Here is an 18,642-nt window from a genome sequence, read left to right on the forward strand (position 1 = left end):
TGGAAGTTGTCAAACAGCAGTCGACAAAAAGGCATTTGACAAAATGCGAGTCGACTTTTTGGCCGGACATCTTCCGAGACCATTGATCTTCTTGGTGGCACCTGAATTACTTGTGCTACATCGCACGGATACCGAACACATCACTCCATCGAGACAGCCCCTAGCACCGTCACTGGTCACGTCCTCAGTAAAACATGACGGGATGTTGGCTCTTCTGAACCTTTCGTAATGTGTCAACGCCGTGCCTCATGACGACCGCGGTCAGACTGTGTAGTATTGATACCGCCTGGTTTGCTGGCTGTTTGGCAGGACACAGGCAACAGGTGCCAGTGCTAGGTGCTGATATTCCACACATTTTGTCTCGGCCGAAGGTGTGAAAAACTTCGCGATATTTCGAAGAGGGAGCCTGGACTGCATATTGTACGTGCTGTTTGTGAGCGACCCGAGTTTCCACAAGCCCGATGGCGTTCCATTGGTCAGTTGGCTGACGACACTCAGACTTGGTAACTGGTGAACAGCAGATAAGGACAAATATGCATCTTATGATAATAGAGCAGAATTTCCTCCCCAATGGTTTTCGCACAACGAAACGAAGGTCAGCATCACAGCAATCAAATGCTGGTACTTGACGCGTTAGCTACGTTGAGAAGCCCCCCGTCTCGTCCCCCCCCCCCCTCCCCCGCCATCCCGCACTGTAACTTTTGTGATACCGTGCCCGCAGAATCCCAAATGGCCAAGATTAAAGCCCTCCAAATGGATCGCCACCTCCATTACCAGTACACATTGATTTCGTCCAGTGCAGTGTCGCCTCTCAGATTTGATCAAGGAGAGGGGCACGCCATGTTGTGCCCTCCCCCCCCCCCCCGCCACCGCCACTGCCTGGAATTCGGGATCCCCACAAAAATCATCCTACTGTGACCATTCAACTTCAAGATTCTTATGTATGGTATTTGTGATACCGAAACCTACCTTCCTGTGCGCAGCCCAAGAAAACCATGCACGCTACGTATGTACAAGCATGGAGCATGCTCATTTTTTCCAGATGATGGCGGTTCCCGTCATTTTGTCCCGTCCCGTCCCGTCAATTCACTTCTGCTATTTTTCGATAAAGTCATGTTGTCGAAATATCAATTCAACTATATCTCAGTTCTCCTGGTTTTTCCCCGAGGAATAAGGCTAACACTACTGTCTTATCTATGTGAATAACGTAGGCCCTTTCATATAAGGGAAAAGTAAAGACTAATGGGGACGACACCTGAGCGATCGAGGGCGCCGCGGAAGACCAACAAAAAAGCTTCTGTGAACAGTGCAAGTTTTCAGTTAGCAATTGTTGGTCATTGGGTTTTAGGGGCGCGTCAACTGCATTGGTTATTTGTGCCAACGGCAAGTTTTCTCACAGCAAGCGGGAAGAGCACGAGACCAGTATAGTGGGGTCCCTGAACGATTGGGAGTTTAATAAGTGATAGGAGGTTTTTTAGGGTTCTAGATCAATGATCAAATGCCCACGGGCACATTGCGAGTGTAAGGGAAGGTTGACCGAGACCAATGTGAAAGGCCCCTGAGCGACCGTGATCATCCTGGCAGCCCCCGGGGCCCCGGGTTCAGCGTATAGGGCCTCTCGGACGGGGGGGGAAAAATCCGTGGATGACCTCTGGTCGATAAGTGTCCCAGTAACAGCGTTAGGCCTCTAGACAGTTAAATGGGCCTTAAAACCTCCCCAATCACCACCCTAACAATCAGCGAAAAATTGTTTTTGTCTGTTCATGTGACCTTTACCTGCGTTTGTGACTGTTCTTGGTCGTCTGGAGGCTCAAAGACGTCCAATGTGGTGGCATTTTGTGTAAAAAACTGCGTCTTTTCAGCCGGTTTTTGACCCCATCGGAGCCTACTATGGCCCCCTTCGGGACCCAAGGGGAGCCATGGCCCCGTGGTCAGGGCTCACACAACAAACACTTCTTAGTGTGAGCTCTGATCTTAGAAGTCCATCCGTCAAAAAGGGTGCGGAAAAACTCTTTGAAAACCTTTTCTAAGTATGCGTTGAAGAAATTTATCATTCTGCCTGACACCATTAAGGTAGGGTGCGCTTCGGCTCGGCCGCCTTAGTTTTCCCCTTGCCTTCGCCTTCGAAACTGTGTGGAAACACACCCTTTAGCTATTGGTATAGCTAAGGCGTGTTTCCACGCAGTTCAGACGAGCCGGGACTCATGCTGTTGTTCACAATGTCAAGAAGGGTGGTCGAAGCCGAGGTGGATTTTTTGCAGCTTTGTTATACTCATGCCATCTCACGCCGTTGGATACCGATGGCTTTATGCTAAGCAGTCACATAAAAATTGACATTATCTGTTGACTGATCTCAAAAAAGCACGTGGATACTGTAGCGGCCTGACTGCAACAGGTGCTATTGGCGCCGGTATTCTGGAGACCATGGTTGATCCTGTAATGACGCGTTAGTCACGAAGTGCATCAGTGGAACTCCCCCCTGGTGACCAGGCGCCATACCCCGCTCCCCTGGTGAGCAGGCGCCATATTCAGCTCCGCATGGTGAGCAGGCGCCATATTCAGCTCCCATGGTGAGCAGGCGCCATGGTCAGCTCTCCTGGTGAACAGACGTCCTGGCCGCTCCCCTGGTGACCCAGGCGCCATACTCCGCTCCCCTGGTGAGCAGGCGCCATATTCAGCTCCCATGGTGAGCAGGCGCCATATTCAGCTCCCATGGCGAGCGGGCGCCATGGTCAGCTCTCCTGGTGAACAGACGTCCTGGCCGCTCCCCTGGTGATCAGGCGCCATAGTCAGCTCCCCTGGTGAGCAGGCGCCATATTCAGCTCCCATGGTGAGCAGGCGCCATATTCAGCTCCCATGGTGAGCAGGCGCCATGGTCAGCTCCCCTGGTGAACAGACGTCCTGGCCGCTCCCCTGGTTATCAGGCGCCATAGTCAGCTCCCCTGGTGAGCAGGCGCCATATTCAGCTCCCATGGTGAGCAGGCGCCATGGTCAGCTCCCCTGGTGAACAGACCGTCCTGGCCGCTCCCCTGGTGATCAGGCGCGATAGTCCGTGCCAGTGGCCGCCCGGCACAGCCGTTTAACGCTTTGATACACGTCGCGTGACTCGTAAGCTAGCGTTTTGCGGCGGCTCCGCCGTAGTTCGCGTGTGTTAGCCGATACATGACGGTTGCCGTTAGATGTCCAGCCGCCATTCGACCCCCAGACGCAACAGTTCCAAATCGGCAGTCTGACCGTTGGTGTTGCATGTGCCTTTGACCTGACTGCGGATCTCTGAAGCCATACCGCAATAAACATGCCGATAGGCACGGTACCACGCCAAACATGTTGATGTTGCCATGGCGATCCGACCAGGGGAGGGGGCGTATAAGCGAAGCCCCGTCAAAGGAGTGGTAGAGCATCGAAGCCCAGTAGCGCGTGCATTTGTGTCCGACGCATGGAACGGGGCTCTGGCGAGTCTCGCGATCAATCTTGCTGGCGTCGGCTGCAGAACTGGCTTAGTAAGGTCGCTCGCGCGAGTCTTTAAATAAGGTCCAAGGAAACCGCTGTTCCTTGTTATCAACAGCATGAACATCTGGACCTCTTGAGAAGAACCTGACGGTGGCCGGCCACAGAATCAGATGTAACCATCAGGTGTGATTTTGTCAGGACTTGACAAGTCATTACGAAGCTTACTGAAAAATCCTCGTCCGTGAGGTATGAATAATTAACAGTACATCACTGTTTGCCGTCTCGCCAGTGTGGCAGCGATCAGTGAATTCTAAAACGAACACTAACGGCATGACAGCGATGACGTACGATACCCAACTGGTAACTGCAGAGACAGATCCAGCATGCCGTCAAGGGAGGGGCTACGCTTCATTGTGGTGCCGCCTGAAACTTGATGCACACCACAAAAAGTCCACGAATTTCAGCTCATTTACTGATAAATTTCCATTGTAAATCGGTCAACTATCTTCCGCTGGAATGGTCCGCCGGATTTGGCCCCTTTAGTCTTAAAAGGTGAGTTTCTTTTTATATTTATGTTGCACTTCTTTAACTGAAAGAGAAGCCAGACTAAAGCTACTAAAATGTATCGCTAATCGCGTATCAAGAAGGAATAAAATGAGATTAAGCAAGAATTAAATGATTGCATCAAGTAAACAGTGAACGTTATTCACCTTACAGTGGTTCATTCGTGCCTTTCTATCAACAATCATAGGCAGGGGCGCTGCTGGATTCTCTCTGGGTTTTCCAAAAATGTTGGGCGAGGGACGAAAGGGATGGATTATATGGATTAAATATATATAATAGGTAAATATAATGGATAAATTATATGGATTAAACTCCAGCATGCATAGAAACAGGGGGTCAAAGATGTTTGTTTAATATGCCCATCCCGTTTGCCTGGGGAAGTTCATCCTTTCTTTAGAATGCTTCAGCGAACAAAAATATACCAGTACCCAAAAAGCTCGAAAACGGCATGTGTGAAACCATTTCTGAAGCCAGGTGATCCAGCTGTACCGTCCAATAAAACGCCCATATCCCTGCTCAGTGTGCTCCCTCAGATGTTAGAAAAGTTAGCCTGCACACAGCTAACGGAATATTTGAACGCGACAGAGCTGTCTCATCCATCCTAGTGCGCCTGTAAGCCGCACCACTTCAACCGAGGATGCCGTGCTCACCGCTGTCGAACACCTGGTCACCAACACCGACGACGGTCTTTTATCGCCCGTGACGACGATCGATTTGCCAAAGGCGTTTGATAGCGTTGACCCAACAACCTCTCCACCAAACTGTCTGGGTATGGCGTTACCGATGCGGGATGGTTTAGGAGTTATTTGAGTGGTTGAGGCCACGTGGTGCATGAAGGCCGGCTCACTCTCCCCATGTCATGCCGTGTGCCCCGCGGCTCGACCATCCGTCCTTTTTTGATCATTTTGTTTACCAACATTTTGTATGGGTACTTGACTCATGGTTGCCTCATCCCCTACGCTGACAACATCGCGCACGGGTCTGTGTCTCGCCGACGTCAAAACCCGACTGGCGCTTACTATACGTGAGAGATTCAGGGCTGGTTCAGCGGCGATTCGCTCCAAATGAACGAACCAAAATACCCGACTGGCGCTTACTATACGTGAGATTCAGGGCTGTTTCAGTGGCGATTCTCTCCAAATGAACGAACCAAAAAACCCGACTGGCGCTTACTATACGTGAGATTCAGGGCTGGTTCAGTGGCGATTCGCTCCAAATGAACGAACCAAAAACCCGGCTGGCGCTTACTATACGTGAGATTCAGGGCTGGTTCAGTGGCGATTCTCTCCAAATGAACGAACCAAAAAACCCGACTGGCGCCTACTATACGTGAGATTCAGGGCTGGTTCAGTGGCGATTCGCTCCAAATGAACGAACCAAAAACTGCTTTAAGCTCGTTGGGTCAAAGTAGAATTTAACAAGTCATTTGACTTCCACTTTGGAATAGCGGTTCGATTGTGCATGCCTAAAGTGACATCAAAATTATTGGCGCCATGGTTGATTCTATTCTGCTCTGGCGTGCCCATGCTTCAAGCGTCGTGAAAAGTGCAGTATCCTTGTTTTGTTGCACAAAATTCGTCATTACTTCACTTCAGACCTTCTCAGATTCATCCAGGCGTATGTTTTCCCTCATATCACGCACTGTTTGTGCGTATGGGGTGGGTGACCGATAGCCAACCACGCGCAGTTAAAACAGCAATCAGCTTTACTGCTTAGGTCATTGCCGGCCCTAAAAAGCACCATCACATAACTCCGGCACTAAATTCCCTTGGGTAGCCGAAGGTCAAGGTCGCGGTGGCGCACCGCGACGTAATTAAAGTGTTTAGTAAAGTGTGTAAACACTGAACGTAATTTAAGAGTTTATGACGCTGAGGGAAGCAGGCGCGCCTCACGATTGTGCGCGCGCTTTTTGCCCCACGCGCCGCTATTTCGACCCGTGAAACGCGCGCCTCGGACAGAGGTAGTCTGCACCTGCGCAAACACCGATTGACCGCCACGCAGCAGACGTTATCGCTTCGGGCCGCAGCTGTCTGGAACCGTCTGGGCATCGCACGCCGATGATGCCATAACAATGAGGGCGTTTTAGCACCATGCGTGATGTGATTTTGACACACTGACTACTGACTACTGACCACATGACCACCGACCACTGACCACTGACCACTGACCACTGGCCGCTGATATGATCCGACTCATAGTGCATAGATAGGCCTGTTTTAACCCTTTTACCATTGCTCGCACCATTTCATCGCATGCTTCTGGTTTGTACCTTTGTATACTGCATCTTTCTGGTGGATGGTTTTTTAATATACCGATACTGATACTGATGCTTTTACGCATGTGCGCCCCGCCGTAGACGGAACATCGATGCTCGGCGTTGCAATCTCCATGGGCCGCGCGGTGTGGGTCACATAGCCACACCTAGCGGCGGTCAGTGAACGGACGACAATGGCTACGCATTGGAGCGTGGCACTTCTCACTGCTTTCTGAAATCCATTGCGATGCGTGTAGAAGAAGAAGAAGAAGAAGGTACCCCGGTCCGCGCTTTTTCACCTGTGCGGCCTTCAGACTGACACTCGGAGGTATTACCACGTACAGCACCACAAACTCATTACGCAATGGCGTAATGTTTCATGCTCGTGTTACTGCATCTGCTAATTTCGTTCAGAGCATCAACTTCGAAATTACGTCGGAAGCACGCTCTGACCTGTAGCTGAAGTTCGTTTTGTCTCATCCCGGGGATCCCCAGAGACTATCATCCTCGCAGGACGGGAACTGCGGCCCGTGGTTGGTTGGAGACTCTCAGAGGGATGCATCTCACACCGGCCCTCTCCCTGATGTGGCAGGCCCTCTGACTTGGACATATGGCGCCTAATCGACGCAAAAAGCCCTCACTGAAGCCGAAGGATCCCTCACCGGCGCGGGGAGTCCAATGATTAGTGCTGAGACACCAGCTCGGCTCATCGGCCCCTGGTTGTAGCGGTGCAGAAGCCCTCCTCCAATACTGGTGCCTCTGACTGACGCGGGGCCTTCCCGCCGTCTCATTGTGAATGTGAGCCCTTGCATCGTCATTTCCTTTCCCTTCATTGCCAAGAGGGTCCCGACCTGCGCAACAGGCCCTTCGACATTTGGGATCCCATATCTGTCCCTATTCTGCAAATGTGCTCCTAGACGACCTGGGGCTCATTGCCGACACAGGATCCCCTGTCAGGCACTACGGACCTTGACCGACACATGGGGTCGTTCACTGTTTCAGGGGTCCAAGTCAATACAAGAGGCCTTCTGCTTGAGCTCTGCATGCCCAGCTTTGCCCCTGCTTGGGAAAGAGGCCCCCTAAGGCCCAGACCGGCACGAAACGGTTGGCCCCAAGGGGCCCAAAGTACCACCCAGGACTTTCGGGCCTAAGGGACGGGGGAGGAGACGGGCTTGTGTGTCCCTGTGCCCCCCGCCCCCGCCCTCTACGTGCGCCCGTTATGGTGACGCCCTTGAAATTTTGTTCCTTGTGAAAATAAAAATATTGAGATCATTCGGGTGCCCCGGAATTTACAGCTTTTTTAAATCAAGGTTTGGAGTTATATGTGGTCCCGCCTCCACCACATGTAATTTGTTGCCGCCTGAAAACCAATATTATGACGCCCCGAAATGGAAGTTTTTGTGCTCTATTACCCCAGAGTCCGATCCAGGACTTCATCAATATGAGAAGATTTCATTTCGAATGTATAAAAATCAACGTTTGTGTAGCGTCATGTTACCAACAAGGTCTTCATACATTTTCGCATGGAGTGCTGTACCTGAAATGTCCATAAATCACAAATTTACGAAGGCACATGCCACTTAAGAGCACCTGCTTAGAAGCGTGTAATGTGTTGTTGCTTGAGGCAGGGCATGCTGAGATTCTAAGATTCCCGACGACCAATAAAGAAGCCGTCAATGGCTCCCCGGCGAAATGAGACGTCAAGCAGCGAGCCGAAAGCAGGCAAGACACCTCCAAAATTTCCCCATCTGTGCAAAACGGACTCGTCCAAGCGATCTGACGGCAGTGGTCGAGCTAAACAACCTATGAGCGAGCTCTGATAGTTTCTCAATACTGGAAAAAGCCATGACTTGGGAGCTACAACATAGATGTGCTGCTTAAGTTCATGTCCATTAAAATGAAGGCTCGGAACCGTTTGTGTACTCTCTAGCATTAGGTGCTTGCTGAAAATAAAGGATGTGGCCCCCGAAATAAAGAGTTTGGTGCTACCTCGTCGAATAGACAAATCCAGGATTTCGTCACGGTACATGGAAAGGACGTTGTGGGCTTCTAAGACTTGGGGAGTCAGAATGAGGATTTGGGGCCATTTGTAGTGTCCCTTAGATTTAATGCTTCATGAAATAAAGGTTATGTAGTTCCAAAATGAAGGTTTTTAGCGTCCCTTTACTCTTTGGTGCTTATTCCTGCCACCATATCCCCATGGGGCCCAAACGGGAGGGAAGGCCCTTTGTCTACCCTCTGGATCCACCCGTTTTTGGTGCCCCTGGAGTTGGGCCTCCGGAAAAAAGCGTTTGTTATGCCCTGAAATGAACGCCTTGGTGGCCTTTCCGGTAACGGGCCGATCTGCAATGTCATCAGGTTAAAAGGTATATAGAAATTGTGGTGCCCCTGGATTTTGGCCCCCTTTAAAAATCAAGGCTTTTGGCCCTTTAAATGACCCGTTAGGATACAGTGTCTCTTCAAAGTAAAGCTTCCGGTGCGCCAGAATGAAGGTTTTTCGCGCTCCTTAGCCCAGTGGAGCTGATTCAGGATTTGGTCAGGATGGGAGACACAACATTGTCTGCGGGATATAATGCCCGTTGAGGATGAAGGTGTGAGGCCATTGTGGTGCCCTGAACTTCGGCACCTCTCAAAAATAAGGATTTAGGCCATTTGTGGTGGCCTGAATTTTAGGGCTGTGGAGAGATGAAAGTTATTTAGATCCAAAAGGAGGATTTTCGATGTCCCTTCGCCCTGAGATTTTGGAGCCCCTTTTGCCCAAGGCAAGGGCATGGCCCCATGCCGCCTTTCTGATTCCACCACTAGGTAAGTGGCACGCTGCTGAAAACGGGCACTTGATAGACAATTATTCGCAAAGTACACAACTTCCTCGCGTTTACTAGCATTTCCGTATGGATATCCTGAGCTCAATTATCTTATTCGTAGACAAGGAAACGGAAAAATCGAAAACTGAGTGGGTAACGCAGAGAAAACAAGACAAAATAAGGCGACCCTTGTGAAATGAGCGCTATGTAATGATATCAAATGAAAAAAATTGGGAGAGAGAGTAGTACACTAGCTAGCCAAGTCAGGAGGCTGTTTTAAGGCTCAGCGGGCGGACAGCAGCCGCTTCAGCGGTATGGGCTAGTGGGTCCGCAGCGCTGACAGGCGGTCGACGGCCGACTGCGGGCCCGCGGCCCCGTACCCTGACGGGTATGCCGTCTGGCTGTTGTAGCCGCTGCTGACCGAGACACCGCGAAATGATGCTGAGGAAGTCAGACGGCAGACGCACGCCGGCCGGGTGCCAGCTGACGTTGAGCCGCTCGGACGGGTAGCCGCTCTGAGGGTCAGCGGACGGCCGGCTCTGTCACACACCGCCCGCGCCCCTGCGGCCCCGCTCCGCTGCAGTTTAGTACGGCGATGGCACGACCCTTCCTTGTGCTGCCCCCGCTCGCTAGTGCACTACTCTGGACATCACTTTGTAAGCGGGGAACAGAAGCAGGAGGTGTGCAGCAGGGGCGCTCGTCCTCCATTTTCTTTTGAACTAGAGGATACTGCCCTCCTCTCCGCAACTTTGACGGGATCAACCTTAAGGATGAGATGTTTAAAAAGGTGATCGTCTGACTCCTCGCGACGCCCCGCTTTTCCGAGGTAGGCTGCATTCGCCAGTTACGAGTGAGCCGAGAGATCTCCTGGAGGGAGACTCAGAAGGAAAACTTGTGCCGAATGTTATGACTAGCCGTTCCACGATCGGTTAATACACTGAAAAGTTTTAGCATGCTTTTATACAGGGAGCTAGAATCGCTTTTGAACTATTGTGGGAGTGAAAAATTTCCCCTAAAAAAGACCGTGCAGGAGCGAAAGAATGAAACCACAAAAGATGCAACTTATGAGCTTGTGATTGATGCTTCGGCAACAAAGGCATTTATTTCAAGTTGGCATGGATGTAATATCCTAAACCTGACAAAACTGTTTTATTTCTTAGCATCTTAGGCGATTAAAGTGAAACAATACATACACGCATAACAATTTTCATGACAGTGTAATGGGCATAACAGTTATTTAACACCAATAATTTGATGCTGCACTTTGCACTTCCATTCCACAGCATTTTTAACACAAAACAAAGCAAAGGAATTCGACAACAGAATAACAACAGAAAATTCGAAAAGCATGAAGCATTCAAACAAAACATTGGACTCCTACACATCAGCATATCACCAAGTCAAACACAATAGATACACCTCTGGCTTCTGTTAAGATGGAGTCAAGGAAAACAAGCATTTTGTCATTGTTTCTTCCAAAATGCCAATGTTTATTTTCATGAAAGTAGCACTTTGAAAAACACTTTCAATAACTTTGAACAACTTATTTTGATTGTCATGGTTAACCTATGTCAATGGCAAAAATGTGTAGAATATGCTCAACAAATATGTTCCACAAAACAATCTCTCTTCTCCAAAAGTAACATAACCTTTGAATGACCATGCCAGTATTGCTGCTTGCCTTTTCAGCTGCAGCAAAGGCATCTATTTAGGCCTTGTGGCAACATAATTTGTACTATGCCGAGAATCGATGGGTTAAGACAGAAAATGGATAACTCCGGTCATAAATAATGTGCTGAAGTAGGTAAGGTAAGCAATTACTTGCTCCATAAAATACTTACTGGCTTTTTTCAGGGCACACCTCCTTCCTCCCCCCAAAACGAACTCAGTATCTTTCGCACAGTTTGCTGACAGACAGTCATCCCACTCACCCCCAAATATAAATATCAATCATGTCTACCAACCTACGAGATTAAAATGCGAAACAAGTAAGAGGTGTGCATGATAAACATTTCCGGAGGACAGAATTTTGCCATCAAACATTTCTGTAGTAGCTGCGTCAGGTCTGTCCCCAAAGCTCTATATGGCAGCATGAGGACAGCCTTGTCAGGTAGCCTGGTGAGTTAGACACCCGGAAGGCTAGATTTATAAATATCAAGCACCGCCATGAACCAAGAAAACGACTAACCGAGGGCTTAACAGGGCAAAATGGCGGTAAAAGTAAGTTTCGTGGTTCAAATTGTCTTCTTCATTTCCTGTAAATTGTTCACCCTTGGGTGCATTTCAAACATTTTTGGGCGGTTGGCGAATTGATCCAATTCATGTATGAAATACGTGCAAGTCTGCCGTTGGAACATCTTGCACAGAAGTTGGTCCACATTTTAAGCAACAATGGTACCTCTAAAGGGGATGGGAAAGGAGGGAAGAATAAAGTGGTATCACACTCGTATGATACCAAGAAAAACAAAACTTGTTAAATAAATATATAAACTCATACTTTTTGGAAACACTTGTTATCAGCTGATTTGACTTAAAATCTATTAACATGAGTGCTCAAATCGTGATATTCATCTTTTAAACTTCATTTAGAAGACAATTCTTGAATTTTTCACTCCTACATTTCGGGAGTGATGCAATTTAGTGGACAAGTTTCCTCAGGAAAGAAGAAATACGTGGAGCAAAATTCTCTAATAAGCCTTCCTGGTGTTTGCACCAGGCTCCGCTTTCGTGGTGTGGTGGTGAGACAAAAAAAAAAATATATATATATATATGGGATCCGGGAAAACCTTGCATTTGGCATACAGCTGCCCATCGTAATGCATTTTGTAAACAAGCAAAACTTAATGCGTCCAAGCGGCTGGAGTCGCTGGGGTTCTTGGGCTTGAGAGGGACCTGGCGCCCTTGCTCTGTTGTAGGTGAGGCAGGACCTAGCCCCAGGTGTCCAGGTTCTGTGGAGCCTCGTTTATTCTTGGTGGTTTCAAGTAAGCTAGGTTTTGGATGACATCTGAAAACCTCGGAAAGGGAAATAGGGGTTTTGACATGTGTGATAAGGCAATGCCAGGCAGAAGTGTAAAATCACATCAAATATGGGGAAAAGGAGTGAAAAGTTCCTCCTCACAGGGTATTGCTTTGCACCCAAAGTTGTAATATGTTTTATGAAGTTTTAGTGGATGACAAACACTCCGACAAGGGATCGTGTTCTCATGCAGTTCCATTAGCATGCAATAGATAATCCATTAGGCAACCCACGCATATCCAACCAAGAACAAGCTTGTGGCATTAGGAAATACCCGTGTAACAGCTCTTCAGCCCATGCCTTTTAGTTCAACCAAATTGTAGGAAAATACTAGGCTTGGCAATCAGCAATGTAAATCAGTCGAGGGCGCTGAATGCTGGCTGCACCATTATTGTTTACATCGGTACTGTACGCAGCGAGGCAGCTTAAGTGGGTTTTGAAATATTTCGGAAGGGAGAGGCCTTTCATCATACCTATCCACACAAGCCGACCTTGCTTACAGACAGCCAACCGGAATTTTATCAAGTTATGCGTCTTTATAAACATGTTTTTAAGTATCTGCTACACATTTCTAGCCGAAAATCGCTTATAAGAAGCGTGCGGTAAAACAGAAACGACGAAAGTGTTTTTTAAAAGCTTTGAAAAGTTTTGCGCGGTAATTTTTCGTGTAAACTGCCATTACAACTAGGTTGTGAAATTTGCTAACATCCGCATTGTGTTCTAAAGTGACACCAGTCACGCATAAGTAATATGGCTGGTAAAGCTATTGAACATAATTAATGTACCGTGCTGCCGGCGTGCGCAATTATCTTAGGCATTGGGCTTTACAGAGAGTCATCGGAATATACGACTGATGCTGTGTGCAGCAACACGGCCAAGACAAAACACGAACCGTTGTAAAAATTATCGGACTGTTTGTAATTGCATCCATTTATTCAGGCTCCTACCAGCCGAAAATATCGGGTGGCACGTGTAGTTGGATACATGTCTGTTTTGTGTTGTTTGTCTCAACTTTGTCATTGTTTAAAATATTTGTTAGCAAGTGTGTTTGGACAAGATGGTGATGAAGAACGGCAAACGGGCTCCGTTTCTCGACCGCAAACCCCACTGCATACAGTTATGTCTGCGTAGGAAACAAGCAGGAAACCCACACGTCATCTGTATGGTACTAACCTCCCGGTTAGCGACGCCACGAGCGCTCCAATAGCGAGCCGCCCCTGGATCTGAGGCGTAAGGGACTTGCGTTGAATCCCGCGGTCAAAGTAGCGCAGGCCCTGACTGACCCTCGACATGACGCGTCGTTCCCGCGTTCGCTCATTCGCTCCTTTTTGTGAGCGGAAGCGCTGATCGTGGCCGATATGTCTGCGCATGGGAGACTGGCTTCGGGAGACTGACGTATGACGACATTGTCCCAGATTAGCATCAAACATCGTGGAAACTCGCACGGTCAGCGGACAACCTCAACCCACGCCAGTACAACATATCATCCGCACCCGAGGTGGAATTTGTGCAGCACGCCGCGGAACGAATCTCCTTGTGCGACGGCTCTCTGAAGATTTTCACGGATGTTTCGAATGTCACTGCTGGGACTGGGTGCGCTTGCGTCTCTAGTGACGTCACTCAGAAACTTTGTCTACATACTTTAATGACTGTGATTTCGACTTGGCTGTTTGCAATTCCTGCAGTGTTACAGTTCTTGCAATGTGGTTGCAAAAACCCTCTGATCCAACCTGGCTCCATGACCTCAGCACATTATCTCTACACCCATTCCTCGAGTCAAGCGGCCACTCCCATCTGGTCTGTCCAGCCTGGGACGAGTTCCGACTTGCGAGCGATCGCGGTATTTGTGTTACGTTTATGTGAATTGCCATTCATGCTGGAATTTCCATTCAGTTCCCGAAACGAAAGCGCAGCCGCGGTAGCAAAGGTGACGGCTCGCCACGGCTGCCCTCTTCCTATCGAAACACAAGCCCGTGGCTTCCAGCAAGCCCTTCAGAGTGTGCGCGTAGAGGACGACAGAGGCGAAGCTCTATAAGACGGAGGAGATGGGATGCCATGAATAGCTCTTTCGTCGAGCTGAAACGTCCCATTTGTAAGTGAAAGGTGTTACAGCGTAAGGACAGGTGGGAAGATGCTGCTGTTCGGATGCTGCGACTGGGTCATACGCACGCAACCCACTCGTTTCTCCTGGCTGCCCAGCGTGCCTCAGCGTGTAATGAGTGCGGAAAGAGCTGACGGTCGAGCCCATACTGGTTCAAGCTTATTTGTTGTGAATACGATGAAATTGGAATTACATGCTTCCAGGCAGCGACCTTTCCACAGCTGGTTGGAGAAACTCAATGCTGCCAAGAGCAACGTCTCATAGTATTTCTAGTCAGCGTTGACTTCCTCTTGACTTACAGGCATCCAGCATCATTGTCCCCATAATTTCATATGCGTGTAGCTGCATTCCCGCATTAGAGCGCTTAATTATTATCTCAATCGTACTTGTCATTTATCCCCCTAACGTGACTTAACTTTATCGCGTGATTTTACTCACAGTATGTTGACTATTTCTTGATGACGCAAAAGGATCAGTATAGTCGACTATCCTTACGTCACGAATTCCAATAAAAAAAATGGCAGGCAGCGTGGACGCAGCGCCGAATGGAACCCGCACCCGTTGTCTTCAACATGTACGGCTTTACCACCGCACTGCAAGCGCCCAGTATGCTGGCATTAGGGGCAATATCGCTAAGTGGCCGGAGCACTAAGCTGGCGCGACGCTCCAAGGCATGTCTTACGGTGTTACATTTGGATGCAAGGCATGCGAATGCAGCGAATGAATGGGCAGGTAATGGGCGTGTGCTGTCATTTCATTTCATTTCAAGCCTCTCAGGGGTCTCTATGTTGAAGAGTCTCTATACAGTGAATATTGATAAGATTACACTTGGCCTTTGTTGCCTACTCAGTCTAAGCACTGCATGCCACTCACGTGTCCGCGCAGGCCCGACAGCTTACTGAAATTGTTAGGTCTTGGTGCACAGTATATTGACTTCACAGGTGAACACGTCACACACTCACTGCTCTCCATGAAGACGTCGCAGGATTGCCGGTCCAGAGGATAGGACATGTACTTCATAGGGCAAGTATACTCCACCAGCATCCTGGAAGCAGAGCCCAACAAGTCAGGGGCACTGCAGGTGTGGTGTCAGGTACGCACTCATGTAGGTGGTGATGCACCAGTAATTAAGGTGCACACAGCGCATTGGTAAACAATTGTCAGCGGTTTGATGCACGCAGCAACTCACTCTCTCCCCAAAACTAGCATAAAGGACATCACGTCTCACGTCTCAAAACCGATAAAGGTAATTTGGAAATGCTCAGACCATTATAGATTGTAACCCTACATCTCGAAGACATTTCGAGGATTCTGCTTTACGTAGAGCGCCAAGATCAAGTGAATGGTCGGGGAAACTCGTATGCTTCGGCTATTCAGAGCGCCAAGCAACATGGCATTCGAAAGCGAGGCGGCCTGACGCGTCGCACGAGCTTGACCTACAGCGAGGACAGAAAGACGGTGTTGTTGGCGTAGATTTGCAGAGCCTCGCTGGGGGTGTACAGCTGCAGCTGGCGGATGGAGGTGGCGTGGACGAAGAGTAGGTCGGGCACCCATAGTCGCTCACGCAGCAGCGGCGAGAACGAGAGGTGCGCGTCCCCCGCCATGCCTGCGATCCAGTCACTGTTAGTGGCTGGTTGTCCCTCGCGGTGCACGGGCGAGACCAACCCGTGCTAACTTTATTTGGAAAAGGCAGGAGCTGTCGGGTTCTCAGGCTGTAATTATCATTTATTATATAATCTCATCCCAATTTAATATCAACGCGTCGTCATGGCACCGTAGAAGGATTGCCGTATCCCTGGTGCGTGCGACTTCCCCTAGCTGTTCGACCCGCCATTTCCTCTCAGCGTTTGCACGCCGTGTTGCAGCATTTTTGAAACGTCAGAATGGCGTGGCGCGAAAACTGAAGCCGCACTGTGCTGGTGTAAAGAATTTCCGCATGGAGACGAGGTTAGCTTCCAGTCTGCGTCAAGGTATAGTTAGGGCAGCATTATCGTTAACCGGCATTTTAACTAAAGGTCTCCGGGTTGTTTCTACCGCGGGGAGAAACAATCAGGTCTCCTGGTTGTTTCTACCACCAGAACTTAAGGTCTCTTGGTTGTTTCTACCACCAGAACTAAAGGTCTCCTGGTTGTTTCTCCCACAGGGAGTTCACGCTGATGGTGTGCTAATGTATACACACGCCTGATGAGCACGACCATGACTAACCTTTGGGCAATAAGATGCGGGGATCCGTCCAAATTGAACGTATCAGGAGAGACATGTGAATAGACTGAAAAAGAAACGTTATGCATTACGATGCCACACGAGCATGAACCCGAACTCCCATGTGCGCACCTTCAAAATCGCTGTAGTGGGGAAGGCACTTAAAATATAATTCCATATGTCATCGCACAACTCCATGAGGTAAGGAGCTTGACGCCCCACCTGGTTGCGTGTCTTCCCCAAACGGCGTAAAGTCAAAATGTTCAGGTCGCCTCACATTCCATGTTCAATAGAGCAGTCACAAGTTACGGTGGGACAAGCAAAATGTTGAGGAGAAGTTGTAACCCCTAACCTCCCCCCCCCCTCACCAACCCGCCTCCCTGAACTGTTAAAAAACCGCTCTGTGGGGAAACCGTATACCAGTCAGAGAAGAAACCATCAGCAAGTTATCAATTTAAAGAGACCATTTACAACACTTCGCTGCCTTGTATGCGCAAGCTGCCAGTCGCCCGGTGCTATAATAGTTCCGTCATTTACATCCGAACACTTGCTTCAGTTTTGTTAACGACTATAAACTATATGGTGTTTTATGTACCAGCTGTGACGCGGACTCAACACGAAACGCTCTTCGCCTATGAATACCTGGGTCCGTTCAGCATGGCAATACACTCACCGACTTTTCCTCGTCGATCGTAGAGATGCTCACGATGGTGAGGTAGACCTTGATGTCCAGCGTGCCCTCGTAGCCTGGGAACACGAACACCAGGTCAGTTGGTCCGGAATGTCGCGCCGAGGCCGCACCGCGCTACAGTTTTGTTACAGGGCCTTTCGATGGCTTATGTCAGCTGTGTGTTGTCTCAGTGCGTGATAACCTTTGAACACTTAAGTCAGTGCATGGTCATTTTCCAAAAAAGACTAACCAAAGGTTTCCAAAAAGCAATTAAAATGTACCTCCCAAAAAACATTGCAATTATATTTTTCTTTGAACAAGAAAACGTCATGATTCCCAAAGATGAACGTCTGGAGTGCCGTCAGTTCCAGCGTTATCTTTAGCCGGAGCGAAATTGTCTAAAAGGGTATCACCAGTTGGTACTCGCCTCCCACCACGCACGGGCAAACACCGAAGGTTACAAAATTATCGCTGAGCAAGGACAAAACTCGTCACAAAGTAAATGTGTCATCGCAATGACACATTTACAAAGCGCAATGAAATGTTGAGAATTTCAGCTGCCCATGTTTTCAGTTGCAGGCACGATCCTTTAAAACTTCACAGACTGACTCAAGCATTGTCTATATAAGTTCTGATCCCTCGATTAGCTGATTCATACGTGACCCTACACAAAACACCTTGACTTCAGACTCCTACAGACCAAAATGATGTCACCTTTATCTTGGATGACAATACGCCGTTGGGTGAACACCAACTGCCGATCGGGTCTATGAGACACATCATAAATCGCGACCGCGGCGTAAATTATGTAAACATCATCAACAACAGAGCATATGTTGACTGTGGACGTTAAGAAATGCTTAAATACACACTACACAAGATCACGGAACATTTGTGGACATAAGAAAAAATACTCAACTCCACACTACATCACAGCACAGAACAGTTATGATGGCCAGATTGAGAGATAATCAACTGGCTATGTTCCTTAGAAAGTCAGGCCCTGAGTGGAATGCCCTTGAGTGCGCTGTCCCTAAGCATTTTCCCCACTGCCTTGCCGGACTGTGTTGGAGTAAAGCTTTTATGGGTAGCCGTCGTTGCGAAATGTATGAATGATGCTGCTGATGCGTGTGTCTGCTTGCAGTGCAAATGAGAAGTGAGAGGCTCGACGGAGTTGGTTTCTGAGTTTTCTTTCGTGAGGCGAGGATGGACGGACTGAAACTGCATTCATGCCCCAGCGTGTGTGTCTTTTGCGCGCAGGTCTGTACTGTAAACGCTGTTTGGTGAGTTAAAAGTCCGGAAAGGGAATAAAACCGTAGCCGTCTTGCAGTGCCACAGGAACATCTCACAGGGGCTAACGAACCAACCCGACGACCAAGTTCTTTTTACAAGCATTGGCTGCATTGGTAGCGGGGTGTTCGGCAGCTGATGTCCGTACTGAGGTACCGTAGTTCACTGGTCCAGGGATGCAACTCTCGGGAGAAGTTAGAGGGAAGGACGTACTGAGGATGCTCACCAACACTGGTCCAGGGGTGGAACTCTCAGGATAAGTTAGAGGGAATGACGCACTGACGATGCTCA

At 48.9% G+C, this 18,642-nt stretch overlaps 1 protein-coding gene across 1 annotated transcript in view; it reads right to left on the minus strand.

The window, feature by feature from the left end:
- LOC119100104 (glycine receptor subunit alpha-3-like) overlaps positions 1-18,642 on the minus strand; it is a 55,695-nt gene that overhangs the window by 7,310 nt on the left and 29,743 nt on the right. Inside the window, exons 3-5 of the mRNA XM_037223218.1 lie at positions 17,065-17,138; positions 15,630-15,829; positions 15,152-15,234 (exon numbers count right to left, since the gene is read on the minus strand). Coding sequence (XP_037079113.1) covers positions 15,152-15,234; positions 15,630-15,829; positions 17,065-17,138 — 357 coding nt within the window. The remainder of the gene's footprint in view (positions 1-15,151; positions 15,235-15,629; positions 15,830-17,064; positions 17,139-18,642) is intronic.

Source organism: Pollicipes pollicipes, unplaced genomic scaffold (assembly GCF_011947565.3).
Source record: "Pollicipes pollicipes isolate AB1234 unplaced genomic scaffold, Ppol_2.1 Scaffold_4881;HRSCAF=5763_pilon_pilon_pilon, whole genome shotgun sequence".
NCBI classification, from domain to species: domain Eukaryota; kingdom Metazoa; phylum Arthropoda; class Thecostraca; order Pollicipedomorpha; family Pollicipedidae; genus Pollicipes; species Pollicipes pollicipes.